Raw genomic sequence first — 16110 nt, forward strand, 5'->3', positions numbered from 1 at the left:
TTTTTAGAATACACAAAATTAGAATCGATCCAAGTAGATTATAACGGAGACAGAAATGGATTTCTTGAAGAGATAAGGCAGAGATTTAGCCTTGAGTTCACTAGCACGCTGATGCGTATGTTCTTTCCGTGAACAATGTGTGATATTAATGCAGATCCGTCTCCCATATCGCGGGGTTCTCCTTCTAACCAATCAGTCGAAATTAGATCTAAGCAAAGAAACATTCTCTCATCTTCTTCTTGTATGACATGATAAATTTTGATGAAGCAGTCCTTCAGAAAAGTTCGAAATAAAAGCAGATGTCGACATGCATGCTGAAATAAAATTTAAAAGAAATAAAATTTATTGTAACATGGGCAAGGTCTATTCAGACGCACTGGACGACCTTCTTTACACGGACAGGCCTTTTCACGTTTTTTTTTTCTGTGTCACGCAAAAAAATAATGCGGGCGCTTCTAAAAATTAAATTTTCAATTTTCAATTTTACGATTCTTAAGCTCTGTAAACGTATATGTTACCTTTGCTCATCCACAAAACTTGAAACTCACGAGAAGTTCTAATTTTGTTTAAGTCTTTAAAAATATATTAAATAGAACTCAATTTTTTGCTGTCATTCTTCTCTATCAATTTCATTTTCATTTTCGCGGCGACAAGCGAATCTATTATCGAAGGGAAAATGAACGTTGTAAGAAAAAATCGAGGAGATCAAAACTCTTAGGTATGCGTTTATTCCGGTTTATTTTTTGCATTGTAACTATACGCCAGCGTTCCAAAAGCCACGTAAGAAATTTGAGTTGGCGCTACATGAAAATACCCATATGACAATGCGCCGGCTGGTCATCCGGGAAGTTGGAAACAGGGTATCTACTTTTCTACGTGGCATATAATGTCTTGTACTGAGATGCGAAACTAGTGGAACGTTTCGCCTTGTGAAAAAAAGTTTGTGCACTTAATTGTAAAATTTAGTACTTGTACTGCCTCCAAGAGGCCTTTCCTTTAATTTGGTGAAGTCATATCTGCGTAAAACGTTTTATACGGCGCGTAAGAGATGATGAATCAACGTCCTCCTATGACAGGTCAAAGGTATGAATCGACGAATGTTTGAGACTTCAAAAAATATTTTTGTGAAAATCCGATCGCTTATTGCTGTTTGCTATAAACACAGGAATATGCCATTCGATGGGCCAGCAAAGGGTGTGGGAGATAATTTTATGGCAAATGCAGGCAGTTTTCCTCCTCATCAAGGTCCATCTAACGCAATGGCGAATGGCCCTCAACAAGTCCAGATGAATGGTGTGAGTTCCCAACAGGATCCCAATCGATATCATCCCGGTTATTATCAACAACCAAAGCAGCCACTTCCTCCTAAGGTAATGGTATAAAAGTTTTGAGCCATTACGACACCTTTGAAGTTCAGTGCGGAAACTTGCCCTTCGTATTTCGTTTCTAGTGAAGCCGGCTGTTGGTCGCGTGTGTACACGTACTTATCAACAACATTTAGAAAACTTCAGTCCACGAACTGTCACTCACATGTTTCTCGGAAAACTAACGGGATCAAATTGTCAATGTTTCCCATCATGGTGAAGCTTGTATCCAATCTCGGTTGATTTTAATAGTGTCCTTTTCCTCTGGTCGAAATTTTCTCAAGGTTTTCCTCGCCAAATTTTATTAGTTACATTTCATGGGATATGAGCATACTTCATTCCATTACATTTCTAGAATTTACATAAGCTGGAAACTGTAAATTCATTAAGACAATATTGTAACAGTATCTAATGTTGAACATTTTTTTGTTTATAAAAACTAAAATACCAAATGATACACGATGCAGCCTAACGTGATACATAATACAGATTTCAAATAATACAAATTTATTGATATTTCCTGTATGAAATTAATGATGAGTAGTATGCACAGTCTGATAATTGATGGTAGTAATCAAACAAACTTCTTTGTTTTCTGTGACTGAACACTTATATTTAGCTTATTATTTTTATTTTTATCATTTTTTCTCATATTATCTTATTCAGGAAATCCTGATTTGCATCCACTTTTGACACACTGAAACACTAAGTTTTGTCCAAAGCAATTCTCAGCTCAGTTTGCCAATATGCTTATATAGTAAAACCATAATTTTAAATGACTGGCCTGGGCTATTTGTCATGAAACTTCAAAGCTGTCTTTTATTGAATCTAATGTTCATTAAAATCTCGGTGCACAAGGCTGACATGCTCTGGTTGGCTTTGATCATAAAGGACATCTGGGCCAACTAAATTGCTTGGCTAATACTTATTTAAAAAGTTTACTTTTTCTTATTTGTTAAGCAGAGAAAAGTTTCAAATACATTATGGTAAAACTTCAGACTGGTGTAAAATTTGAGTCCTTCAGTGGTTTTGCCCTTTACCTCCCAAGATCTGATTATTAATTCTCCCCTCTAGCCGCTACACACTTTCTTGTAAATGAGATAAGAACTTCTACCTGATAAGTTTAAGTGTTCTCATTACCTGTTTGCTAAATAATGTATAGATGTTAAGAGAGAAATTACTTTTAAGTCACTCTTGGGATTTAAAGGGTTAATTCCCTATGAGAAAGAGCTCACTGCAGCTTTATCTATCTATGTTGATATCCCTGCTAACTCTCTTTTCAATACTTTTTAATATTCAGGCTGGTGACCAGTTTCAAGGTTCCCCTATGCAACAACCAAATCAGCGACTTTCACCCTCTCCTCACCAGCCAATTAATTCTTCACCTACCCCTCCTGATCAACAGAAGCAACAGTTCCCTCCTGTTTCACAGCATCAACAGCCCCCTAAGCCTGGAGAGTTACCTCAGCAACAACAACCACAGTCAAGACCCCCACAACAGCAGCAGCCACAGAGACCTGGAGGCTTCCCATACCAGCAGACACCATCACAACCAGGGGGTCCCTCTCCTTATCAACAGCCTCAGAGACCTGGAATGCCCCCTCAGCCTTTAAGACCAATGGCACCCACTCAAGGGCAACAGCCACCAAGGCCAGGTGGAGGAAATCCAGCTCAGCGGTATCCACCTCTGCCACAAGGACATACTTCTGGACATCAGCATCAACAGGTGTGGTTCCCAATCACAGATCAACTGTTTTAAATCTCAATTTATCTTTGTGTATCTTGTTAGCAGTCATGCCAAGGACACTTTGTCTTTTTAATTGTGGCCAAGTGCAAAAAGCATGCATTTGGCTAACAAATGATAAAGAACAAAAAAATGCGGTTGGTGTCATTTGAAGAACTGGAGTTGTCAAGATTTAACCCTTTAACCCCTAAGAGTGACTTAGGGTTAGGGTTAGGGTTTAGGGTTAGGGTTAGGGTTAGGGTTAGCTTAGGGTTAGGGTTAGGGTTAGGGTTTAGGGTTAGTTTCGTTTAATTTAATTTAACATTTAATTTCTCCTTTTAACATCACCCCTGAATCAATCCTTAACGTCATGAGAATAAAGAAGATGATCACCAACTAAAGCAGCTCTTCATTGTTGAATAAGTTCTCCTTGTCAGAACCCTTGGAGATGTCTAGGGAGTAGGATGGAGAATGTTTGTACTGATGTTAGAGAGTAGAGGCTTAATGGCATCTGTTACATGTTAGATTTGTTTTTTAGATGACTCAGCAAATGAGCAACTTGAATATCACTAGTTCCCAAAGTCAACCATCATCATCTCAACAAGCAAACTTAGGAAGCTGGCCTCCCCAGCCAAGTACCACGGTTAGTATGAAGACTAGACATTCTTTTGTCTGAAAGACAGCTGCATGGAAAGTCTGTTGAATGAACCGACATAATGTGACCTTTAGTATAGTTGACTTGCCCAAATTATTATCATTCAGCACTATTGACAGACTCTGGTTTTCCCTTTACCACTTAACCTTATGGTTTTTGATTGTTTGCTCAAAGTTTCCAGAACATGAAAGTCGTAACCACTAGTACTCATTTTTGGGTTAGTTTTATGTTAGACTGGGAGAAAACAATTCAAGATAGAGAAAGCTTTGTTGAAGTTTAAGTCACAGGGTTGAAACAAAAGACTTGAACCATAATTTGGACCCAAAGTACATGTTTCATGTCTTTCAAGCATTTGGGAGGATCTAAAATGTAGCTTTATTTCCTTTGATCTCTTAGCAAGTACCATTTGGTGGAACACCAACAACAGCCCCTCAGCCATCATACTTGGGTTCCCAGATGCAACAACCCACAAATCGACCTCCTGGCCCTCCAACAATGCCCAGTATGCCACCAATGACCCAGCCTGGTTTCCCCCCTCAAACCTCTTCAGGTGCACCTCCTATGGGAGGCATGACCCAACCCCCGATGGGTAGACACAATGCCACGCAAATGCAGCCAATGCCGGGTTCATACCCTGGTCCCCAGGTTAGTATGTCAGGTCCTTCTTTTAGTGGTTCTGGAAGTGCTGGACTGACAAGCTTGTCAGGACCAACGCTCAGCCAGGCTGCACCTCCTAGTGGGTCTTCTGGTGCTGGGATGTCGCATAGTGCCTTGCATAGTGGTCGGCGCATGTACCCAGGTCATGCACCTTCTCAGAGTCCTGTGCAGAATCAGCCATCAGGTGGAACGACAGGAATGGCATCACATACAGTGAGTTTAGGTGGTGTTCTAGTCTGAATTTGCCCGATGGATGCATGCATGCAAAAGAAGATTTTAGAAATCTTGTGGAGATACTGTTGCTTCCTTCTGCAAGTCATTGTCACTGGTTGTTGAAAGGTCTTGTAATGATGACTGAATAAATGGGTTCCAAAAACAGAATGAACAGTCTGTTGCTCAATTGACAACACCATCCTTCTTTGAATATATGAAACCAGGATTTGTTAGTAACATGGTTCAATGTTATTAACCTCAGTGCATGGACTTTGAATGTTAATTGGATGTGTCTCTCCGTACTAGGGCCAGTCAATGTATCCTGGGGCACCAACTATGGGAGGAATGCCACCAACAGGTCCAGGGCAGCATGGAATGGGACATCCTACACCAATGAATGCTCCAATGCAGCAACAGAGAAGAATTGATCCTGATCAGATGCCCAGCCCAGTAAGTGTCTCCTGTACTGTTGTAAGGCCATTGTATGTATTATGCAGAACATAAGTGTAAGGTTCAGAAATCAGCAAGGGTTAGCAAGAACAGCAGTAATATTGATGTCCGAACACAGCTCACTAGAAATTCCCTTAGAGCTTCAGGCAATATTATAGAATGATCCCTTGTCACTTTGACTGCAAAATCGAATATGAAAGTTTTGCATTGCAATGCTATTAATTTATGTTACAGATCCAAGTGATGAAAGATGACAATGATGCATACAAAGACTCACCATACCTCACAAGTACAAGAGGTAGAACTCCTCCGCTGGTTACCAGCAACTTTGTTGTACAGGATGATGGTAGGTGGTCATTTATTTATCATCCTTTGAAACACAAATCAATTTGTTGTAAATGCTGCTGGCGTTTCCTAATTATGATTTACACATTATGGAATATACAGTTGTTTAAATTAGCCATAAACCTCCTAACCATATGTCCACTGAAATCCCATAATGTCTCAAAACTAGTCCAACTAGTGCTACAAGTTGATAAAGGCCCCTGACCTACAGTATAGCTTAAAGGCATATGGTTACAAAAAAAAAATATGGAGTTCATACATTTTTTCCTTGTGGATGCTGTACCTTTCATACAAAAATTTATTTTGATACTGCTCACAGTGGATACTTACTTTAAGACTGAGAAATACAGTACTGTACATAATCCTATATGGTAAGTAAGTTAGAGAGGAAGTTTTGTGGTCTAAAATTAGATCTCAACTGCATTGAGTAATTCATTGTGTTTTTTTTCAGGAAACTGCAGTCCTCGTTTCATGAGGAGTACTATGTATAATATACCATGTAACAAAGATTTACTGCAAGCCTCTAGCATACCCTTGGCAACAGTTATAACCCCATTTGCTGAACCAGGCCCTTCTGAGGTTAGTGGTAGTGTTATAATCTTTAGCAAGAAAAAAAATTGGTGAAACAACACTTCAAAAAGGTGGCACTGTATTAACTGTTTGATCTTTCCACAGCCATCCCTTCGCATCATGGACTACAGCCCCACAGGACCTGTGCGATGTAATCGATGTAAGGCGTACATGAACCCCTTTGTACAATTTGTTGATGGTGGAAGAAGATTTATGTGCAATATCTGTTCCTACTCATCAGAAGGTAGTGTGACGAGGTTTTTGTCAATACATGTCTTAATGCTAATCTGATTTCAAGACATCTCCCAAAAATATTTTCAGGAGTCACAGATTTACATGAATGAATTTTCTTACCACAGAGAAATATGTTGGCAGCAGAAACATGATATTTTATCATTTTTGGATGTTGATAGACTTTAGGTGACAATACACTTATGTTTCTGAAGTTGAGATATTATAAATTTTTGTTTGTTTGTTAGTTTGTTTTTTATAATTTTATTTTAGGTAAAACCTACATTCAAATTGTAATTTATGAAAACAGAAGTTTACTTCCTGAAGAGTCAGTTACAATTTGATTACTTTTATATTTTAGTTCCAGCAGAATACTTCTGTCATCTAGACCACCAGGGAATGAGACTCGATGTCTATGAAAGACCTGAACTTCATCTTGGATCCTATGAATTTGTAGCCACTAAAGATTATTGTAAGGTAACTGTTAAAAGTTATCAACTTTCTTACTCCTTCCTGTGATTTTGCCTTATAGCAGTTATCATAACATTTTCTCATTGTAAAAACTTTCGCAAACATAAATTATGAAATACTAGTGGAATTATGACAAGTTGTTTCAATGTGTCATTGACAAGTTGTTTTCAACCATAGCCATTGTATCCTTTAGATGTTGAGATATGCAAATGTTGATTTGATGCTTCTGCAGCAGCATTTTGAAACGGAAACTTCTGTTTTCCGAACTAATGCAGAACAAAGCAAGCTGACTGTGTTGAATAACAAAAGCAAAAATGCACTCAAGACATGCGCTTTTTTTTTTGTGCAGAACATGAAAAAAGTGCAAAGGTTTTGCATGTGTTGGCCATCTACCTCTGAGCTGTAATGTATAACCCCTCTTCAGCATAAAACCAGGGAAGCAAATACATGTTCAGTTCAAAAAAGGCTTATCTTTCTGTGCTAGTCATGAGTTGTTTTCAATTTGTGGCTATAATTGTTCTTTCATTGTGGACAGGATCAAAAGATGCCTGGTGCTCCTGCATATGTATTCATGATTGATGTGTCATATCAAAGTATGCAATGTGGGATGGTTAGAATGCTCATGAAAGAACTTAAAGAGGTCTTGGATGTCTTACCCAAGTGAGTATTTCTCCTTTTGATCTCTAAATTGGATTATCAAGAGTTCACCCATTTTTTTCTTTTTTTACTTTACAGAGAGCATGGCCAAGAAGCCTCATCAGTCAGAGTTGGATTTGTAACATACAGCAATCATTTGCATTTCTACAATGTTAAGGTAAATTAAGTGTACTTAATAAAATGTTCTGTATACGAATGCTACATTTTGAGTCACTGCTCTTTGAAAAGGTCACCGTTATTGTATTTTACCTCAATTTAAGTCTCTGTACTCAAATCCCAGCTAGAGTGTTTTTTGTTTGATTGTTTAAATGTACAACCAAAGAAGTCACAGTAACCTATGAGAACAGTCTGTAATGAGAACTTACCAGTGTGACAGAAACAATCAGACAGCCAAAACTGCTTTAAAATAAGGTTGACCAAGTTAGAATTTGGATTGGTTAAGAGAGTGGCACTAGTCTTTGTAGATCCTTTGCACAGTGAAGTAAGCCAAAGTTAAAACAATTTGGGATTATTTGCACTCCACTGTGATTTAATCTCCTTTGTGATCGTGTTATCATTATCATAAGTAGGCAATTTTTTGTGCATGGAGGCACACTTGAATCATAGAGTGGTTTACTGCAGTTAATGCATGTATCTCAAACTCTTGACACATTAAACCATTATTTACTGCTTTGATGTCAAAGATGACAGCACTATACCTTAAATGACAGATGATTACTGCTAAATTATTGGAAATGCTATTACTTAACCTTTGTCTGTTCCTAATAGGGCAACCTAGCACAGCCGCAAATGATGGTGGTGTCAGATATTGAAGATGTATTTGTGCCCCTAGTTGATGGCTTTTTAGTGAGTCCTCAGGAAGCAAGGACTGTGATTGATAGGTGTGATTTTAAACCATTATTACCTTATCATGAGTACCGCTCTGGAAATCTCAAGGCAATTCCTGGAATTTATTTGTCAAATGCCCTGAAAAATTTACTGACAGTTGTATTCACCTGCATGCTTGTGGAACAAAACATTGAAAACATACAACATTTGGATATCTTCTCATTTTAAAATGAGGAAATGAAATATTTTTGTCATTTAAGTATGTGCTCAAAATATTAGGTTGGTGTTGATATGTAAACAATGATATTGTTCCAAGCTGGTGTTGTAAATCTTACATTTAATGGACAGAGTCAAAACAAATTTCATATTCACAAGAATACTTTTTTTTAAAAGTATTCTGGGGAATTTTTAATTTATTTTGATTACTGTGTACTGTTATCTTTAATTCGTGGAGTTATAATGGATAGACTTTGACTTTCTTGTAATGTAAGTATTTCAATTTAAGAGCACTTAATACTTACATCTAAATGTTATAATTCATTACCAACAGCCTTCTGGTGCAAATTCCTTTAATGTTTGGAGAAACAAGGGAAACAGAGACGGTGTTAGGTCCAGTTATCCAAGCTGGAATGGAAGCTTTGAAGGTATTCAGTGAAGACAATCACTATTTTAAATTCTTATTTTTACACAAAATTATTGTGAGCTTGATCCCTTGCCTATTTTAACCCTCTACACCCAAACATCGTTGTGCATATTCTCCATACTGTTTGCTATATATCTCTTATGGTGCTGACAAGGAGAATTTGTTTAACAATCAAGAGGTTCTTTAGTTGCTGATCGTTTCCTTTATTCTCGAGACCTTGATGAGTGGATTTAGGGGTGATATTGTAAGGAGAAATTAGATGCTGACCTATCTTAGACCAATGTCAGTAGCTGGGCAACTGCTCACCTACCCCTCCCCTAACCCAACATTAACCTTAACTTGTTGTCAATTGACTGTTGTTTAATTAGGGGAGGGGTGGGTGGGTAGTTGCCCAGATACTGATAGCGATCCCCCATCTTAGTGGTCAAAGGATTAATTCCTTTCCTTTTCCATTTTTTTTTTTATTTTGTTTACTTTTGTTTAATTTTGTTTTTGTTTTATGATTTGCATAACATAATTTTTCCTTTTCTTTTTTTTTAATTTTCTAATTTCTCTTTTGTTTCCGCAGGCCGCTGGTATTTCAGGTAAACTGTTCGTTTTCCACTCATCTCTGCCCATTTCCGAGGCGCCTGGAAAATTAAAGAACAGAGAGGACAGAAAACTTCTTGGCTCTGAAAAAGAGAAGGTAGGGTAAATTTGTACTAAACGTTAGTGAATTGTAGTTTTCTTTGGAGAAGGATACACAATAGTAGTGTTTGATCGGCCGTATTGAGCTCTTACATAACTTCATGCAGTGCAAGGCTAAAAAGCTACGTTGTAGGGTTGTGTGTATCTCAGTGCTTGGTTAGTCAGTGCAATCAAGTCCCTTTAAGACTTTCGGGCTACCCACAACACGAAATCCAAAGAACAGTTAGTTAGGGAAACTGTTAACCAACTTGAGGTACAGTTTATGCAGAAGTTCAATCAGAAATTTTGATCATAAAAATTTGAAATGTTTTTATGATTAAAACTGTTTGATTATTGTTACAGGCAATACTTACACCTCAGAATACCTTTTATGAGAAACTTGCCAAAGACTGTGTTGCAAATGGCGTGGGAGTGGATCTGTTTTTGTTCCCCAATGCCTATATTGACGTTGCAACGATTGGATCAGTGGCTACTCTTACAGGCGGACAGATCTACAGATATTCCTACTTCAAGGTATTCCATCCTCAAAGGAAAGGAAAGACTGTTTTGATGCCGAGACTCTTGTTGTAAATTAAGAGAAGTTTTAAATAGGAACACCCCGAGTGACTTACCAGGCAGAAATTGTAAAGAGTTTAAGTGTGAAGGGAGCGTTCTGCGGCATTTTGTCATAACGACGCATTTTGTAATAACCCACGTATTTTGTAACAACGTTTTCGGAATTTTGTAATTATCCGCGCATTTTGGGATAGGTATTGCAGCATTTTGTAACAAAGGCGACCGACTCATTTTGTAATATGAGGCATTTTGTAATCGTCGGTCTACGTAAATTATAACAACATCTTGACGCATATTGTATGCTTTTTGACAAAGGCGTACAAACAAATAAGAAAAAAACCGTTATTGGGAAATTCTTAGGTTATTAAAAAATGCCGTAGAACAGGGAGCATCAAAAGTTTGAGAGAGACACAATCTTTTGTTGTCGAAAACAGAAAACAACAAAACTTGTACATCATCCCTAACCCCCCTCTTTGATACAGATAAATGCACCCTTACGGTGTATCACGGCATTTCATTGGAAAGCCAGGTATCACTCCTCGTGGATTTATATCGGTATCTGGGGGAGTTACTCCATCGCAAGTTCCCCCCTCCCCCTCCCCCTCCCCCCCCCCACAAGTTTGTCATAAAAACAACGAATTCACACTGTTAAATGTAGCAAGCCCGCCTCCACCGGCCTTACTAGTTTATTCTCTCTTTTCTTTCCCCCCCCCCCCCCCCCTTCGCTAAATCTTTGACGGTCATGCAGGGACTGGTGCAAATCAACCTTCGAACAACCTAGCTAACGATGTTAAGAAAAGCTTCAATTATCAATTTAGTCCGCCTTCTGCAAGATTGAATTTCACTTAATTCACTTTGGAACCGGTGTTGATGTAAGATAGGTCGTGAGAATGTTAAAACTGATAACGGTTTGAAATCTTCTTTGGGCCTATATGTTTTTTGTTGAATTTTCTGCAGGAGGCGACACACGGAGAACAGTTCCGTGGAGATTTGAAGAGGAACCTTGAACGTAATGTTGGTTTTGATGCTGTCATGAGACTGAGATGCAGCACAGGTGATGAAAGCTGGAATTTTTTAAAATTTTCTTTTCAGTTTTGTTATTGAGGACATTTACCCAGAAACTCTTTTCTTACTTACATCAACGTAACTTGCATTTATTTTCTTCGTAAGGGCTTCGGCCAGTTGATTTCTGGGGCAACTGTTACATGAACAACACGACTGATGTAGAGCTTGCTGTCATCGATCCACACAAGGTACGGTCAACTTGTGTTATACCTGAAACTCGCCAGATCTTATTCGAGATTCTCACTTCTATTCATGATACATTTCCTTGTAAAATAGCCGAAAAGAGAAGTTTGTGCTACAGGAACAAAAGCAGCCATTCGGCGCGAAAAGATGCACAGATCTTTGTTTGTCGACGTTATCTGTTCCGGAGGAACCGATAGTGTCCAAGCAATTATATACTAGGACATTTTCAAGCTGATTGGATGCTACTTGCATCAACTTTTTAAAGGATGACTTTCATCCCTCTGGATTTAATGTTTGGAAGTTGTGGAATATCACGAAAGAAATATCACTGGATGTTACCCAATTTTAGCTGGGCATATTCAGTCACTCGGCGCGTTTAAACTACTCGCGCAAGCGAAAATATGTGTTGGATTGTAACTGTGGATAACGTTGATTTTATGTGCCTTTTATTTTTCTTTACTAGGCGATTGCCATTGAAATCAAACACGATGACAAACTTCCTGAGGAGGGCCAGGCGTATTTCCAATGTGCATTACTCTATACATCTGTCAGTGGACAGCGGCGTTTAAGAATTCACAACTTGGCCTTCTCTACCTGTACGCAGTTATCAGATTTATTCCGTTGTTGTGAGATGGATACCTTCGTCAATATTGCATCAAAACAAGGTGACTAATGTATTACATCTTATTCAGTTCATCCTGAATCAAAGAAATATGATCAAACCATGCATTTTGTGGAAATCTGAATTGTCGTTAGAAAAGGTTTTCTCCTCCTGCAGGAATAGTTACCCTAACATCGTAAGCCTTGTGTGGTCTTGTCACGCAACGCGTTCACCTCTCGGGTTAGAGAAGAGATCGCACTGCGTGACAGTACCAAACGATTGATTCGCTTCATTACTTGAAGTTACCTTCAGCTCTTCGCGCAATTAAGAATTTAATTTGTCTTTCTTACATCCAGCGATCAGAGAAGTATACACGTCGACGCCCAAAGCGATCAGAGAAAACCTGATGAATCAATGTGCACAAATCTTGGCCTGTTACAGAAGAAACTGTGCTTCACCGTCATCTGCTGGTCAGGTAGGACTCGTTTTGTACGTTTTCTGTTAGTTGAATTACGGTACAGTTTTTACACTTTTAACCGAGTTCAAGAAGTAGGAACGAAAATGGGTAAACCTGGCATTCAGGCAGATATGCGGTTCGTCAGTCAGTCAGTCAGCTGGCTGTTATTCCTTCACACGCGTTTAGATCTGTGTTTGTGCCACGCCATCAGACCAACAGTTGTCATTATGAGTTTTGGCCGTACTTTGTTCGTGCGATTTTTGTTTCGATAGCCGCCCTACTTATTGAACGAGTTGAATTTGTTTATTTCAGTTGATACTTCCAGAGTGCATGAAACTCTTGCCGCTTTATACGAACTGTATTTTAAAGAATGACATTCTCCTAGGAGGTAAGTTTTTTATCTTGTAAAATTGTTGAAATTTGCTCTTTGTTTTTCGTACAATTTCTGATGTGGTGTTGTACTTGGAATTTTAACTCAAAAGCCATTGGACAACATTAGTCTCAAGACTGCAGTTGGAACACATGCAGTGTTGTTATTTAGAAAGATGCTTTTGTTGTCATTTGTTACTCTAGGATATCGATATGATTAGTTTCATATGCTGCAAATTTGTTTTGAGAGTTTACAGAATAGGAGCGAAATGCAAATAAATTCGTATTTTATTATTTCTTCAAAGGTTCAGAGATGAGTTCTGATGACCGTAGTTGGTTGATGAGAACGGTCATGTCAATGGATCAGGCTGCATCTGTACCCTACTTCTATCCAAGACTTTTTGCATTGGTAAGAATCTATTGTCTCAGAATGTAGAAATCACTCTGCTTCTTTCTTACCCCCACCCCTCCCCCCCCCCTCTTAATTGAAAAATCCAGCACGTGCTATGCTATCGACCGGTTAACGAAGTGCTTCTACTCACCTTACACAACGAACCTCTTCGTTAACTTTCAAGGGCATAAGCATCGCGTAACAAGCTAAAATTAAAGTTGTAGCTTTCATATAAAGTATTTCATTTATTTTTATAGTTATTTTTGTAATTCTGAAACTTGATTTTTTTTCCTTCAGCATGATCTGAAAGAGGAGTCGTCGGGTCTACCGGCAGTGATCAGATGTTCTGCTGATCGAATGTCAGAGAATGGTGTTTACCTGCTGGGTGAGTTATTTTACCAAGTAATGGCCGACATGGTACACCAGTATTCATGGTTACCAGCCTGTTTTAGGCATTCAGTTAGTAAAACGCCGCGAAATAGGAAAGGGCGCGACGGAAGCGGAAGATTAACCCTTTCATTCCCAAGATCTCATTATTAATTCTCCTTACTGTCTGTTGTACAATTCTTATGATGTTAGTTAAGAGAATGTGGTATTGGATCAACTAATAATCCTGAAGTGATATTTTTATTTATTCCCATCACTTGTCTGTTGGATATTGTATTGATATAGTGAGTAGAAATTCTGTCTTAGTCACTAATGGGAGTTCAAGGGTTAAAAGTCGAGGGAGGTATGGGCCGGGCCGCGCAGACTTGACTTGACGTGAGGGATGAACAGATTCCTTTCCCGCATTTTTGTATTGTTCTTGGTCAGTTGCGATTGGTACAAACGAAAATAATGCTGTCAGAATCATAAAGTAAAGAATGCGACTGCTGTTGGCCTTTCCGGGAAAACATGCACATGAAGCCAAAGGCGAGTGAAGTGCTCGTCAGTCTGTTGCGCGGGAGAATTTGCAACTGGATGTAAACTTGATGTACATTGCAACCATCATAAAGTACCGGAAAACGTGCACTTAGGTGTGAAGCCTTTGAAAGCTTTGCAGCCAATGTCCAGCACTTGATATGAAAACCAGAGAAGTGTAACCACTGTAAGGTACGGAAAGACGACCAACTGGTTCCATGCGGGGAAATTGGAACCCCTTTTAAACCGTTAATGTGTTAACCGTTTTATCTTTACATAGAAAATGGAATATCCCTGTTTTTGTGGATTGGACTTCAAGTTGACCCCAACTGGCTCCACCAAGTTTTTGGAGTTCAAACAATCGGACAAGTCGACATTGAAATGGTAAATAATTAAAGTTTCTTGACTTTAGGTGAGCAACGGTCAATGATTTGATAGTTCAATAATTATGAAGTGATGGCATCGCACGATTTACAATATCAGATCAAAAGCTTCAAAAATTAAAAAAAAAAAAAAGAGAAAAGAAAAGAAGAAATAAGCTAACCATAGCTTACCGGGTTCTTTTACAAGATTCGATGCATTTTAAGTAGGGAGGATTCACAGTTTTGCACGTAAACAGAAATAGAAAAAGTTCCGATGCACGGTCAGTAAGGCAAGATTTTGAGACCACTTTACAGTTATTATTTTGATTAAAGCTATGATTAATACTACATTCTTAAGTCTAACTATTTCAACCTCATTAGTGTTGTATTACTATTTTTGTCACCAGACTTCACTTCCAGTCCTTGATAATCCTCTCTCTACTCGCTTAAATGAAATCATTCGACTGATTCAGAACCAGAGACAGCATTACCTCAAGGTACGATTGTAACTGTTGCGTTTGTTTCGTAAAGTTCATCCGTGATGGACGTCTATAAGTCACTGTGGACGAAGTGCAACGAATCCTGAGAAAACGGTTGATCTCAGTCTTTATTATAACTTTCAGTTGTACGTGCGGTAAATGTGGTAGGCCATATTACATTGTACGACCCGCTAAATTCAAAAGAGTGTTTGAATTGCAATCTTCACTCTCTATTTTTCCTTTCGGATCCGAGCGGAAAAACTCGGTCCGTAACTTACAGTACGGTCCTCGATCGTGGTTTGTAAGAGGTATAAATCATGAATTATGTAATAATCCTTTGTTTTTTTCTTTGTCTCTTCAGTTAACCGTCGTACGACAACGCGACAAGCTCGAAGGATGGTTCAAACATTTCTTGGTGGAAGACAAAGGTGTTAACCCAGTGGCTCATAGCTATGTGGACTTCCTTTGCCAGATGCACAAGGAGATCAGAAATCTGATGAACTAAGCAAAACTCCAACGACAACAAGAACCTATCAACATACCGTGAAGAGAGCGTCAAAATGGACATTTCTTCTTTGACCAACGTTACTTTTCGTAGCTGCTCAGAACGACTTCTTTGCCAAGTGTCCATAATAAGCGTTTTAAGTGACTGTGAAAAACCAAACGGGAACTGCGAAACGTCTGACAGAGGTCTATATTCATATTGTAACATTTGAATTGTATACACAGAGTTTAGTTTTTAAAAAATCAAAACTGAATGTCACAGGCAGTTTCATATGTCGTTACTTGGCGTTCTGTTAGGCGACATATGACTCACGAAAGTCAATTTTGTTTCAAATGTTCTTGATAAAGTTGACAGGAATGGTACTTATGAGTTGTTTCTTGGCAGTAAAATGAAACATAACAACTCCAAAAATCTATGCAATTGTTCCAAAGTAATTATCAGTTGTTTTCTTACACTTATAGATTAAAACAAACTTGGTGAACAAATAGTGTTTTGTCTTGTTTTTTTTTTTTTTTTCGTCTCGACCTTTAACAATTCCCTCCGTTGAACTAGGGCTGGTAGATTGCTAGACTAGGAGATGTGCGAAAAATATGCATGGAAATGAAAAAGCGAATGAGATATGCGACCGGACCGGGAAAGGGGAAGGACGGAGGAAAAGTTGACAAACATGCTTCAGCTGTGTCCATTGCTTCAGAGTGCCAACTTTGCTCCTGGCCCCCACAATTCAGGTTACTAGCTTCTCTTGTTCT

The 16110-nt window shown here is 38.6% G+C and overlaps 1 protein-coding gene across 2 annotated transcripts; it reads left to right on the forward strand.

Moving 5' to 3' along the window:
• The first annotated feature begins 850 nt into the window (after window positions 1-850).
• LOC131778326 (protein transport protein Sec24C-like) lies at window positions 851-15846 on the forward strand. 2 transcript variants are annotated; one of them, XM_059094740.2, is made up of 26 exons: window positions 851-1083; window positions 1166-1370; window positions 2665-3090; window positions 3626-3730; window positions 4139-4612; window positions 4919-5062; window positions 5297-5408; window positions 5859-5986; window positions 6083-6221; window positions 6570-6685; window positions 7215-7339; window positions 7415-7493; window positions 8105-8217; window positions 8715-8808; window positions 9376-9492; window positions 9837-10007; window positions 11007-11103; window positions 11220-11302; window positions 11761-11962; window positions 12255-12373; window positions 12668-12743; window positions 13030-13133; window positions 13413-13500; window positions 14296-14399; window positions 14785-14874; window positions 15218-15846. In XM_059094740.2, exons 1-26 carry the CDS (start codon window positions 1049-1051, stop codon window positions 15359-15361), a joined length of 3690 nt encoding a protein of 1229 aa, XP_058950723.2. In that variant the 5' UTR covers window positions 851-1048; the 3' UTR covers window positions 15362-15846. The 2 variants fall into 2 exon arrangements, with proteins under 2 accessions (XP_058950723.2, XP_058950725.2); XM_059094742.2 differs by having other exon boundaries at window positions 4139-4387.
• Window positions 15847-16110: the final 264 nt, after the last annotated feature.

This window comes from Pocillopora verrucosa, chromosome 14, assembly GCF_036669915.1.
Source record: "Pocillopora verrucosa isolate sample1 chromosome 14, ASM3666991v2, whole genome shotgun sequence".
In the NCBI taxonomy this organism is placed as follows: Eukaryota; Metazoa; Cnidaria; class Anthozoa; order Scleractinia; family Pocilloporidae; genus Pocillopora; species Pocillopora verrucosa.

What these genes read in the sequence shown, in the direction of transcription:
- LOC131778326 (XM_059094740.2), top strand. Translation starts at nt 1,049, where the DNA reads ATGATGAATCAACGTCCTCCTATGACAGGTCAAAG. An exon ending in CAGGAATGGCATCACATACA is followed by an intron (nt 4,613 to 4,918) that starts GTGAGTTTAGGT and finishes TCTCCGTACTAG; the next exon opens with GGCCAGTCAATGTATCCTGG. An exon ending in GAATGACATTCTCCTAGGAG is followed by an intron (nt 12,744 to 13,029) that starts GTAAGTTTTTTA and finishes ATTTCTTCAAAG; the next exon opens with GTTCAGAGATGAGTTCTGAT.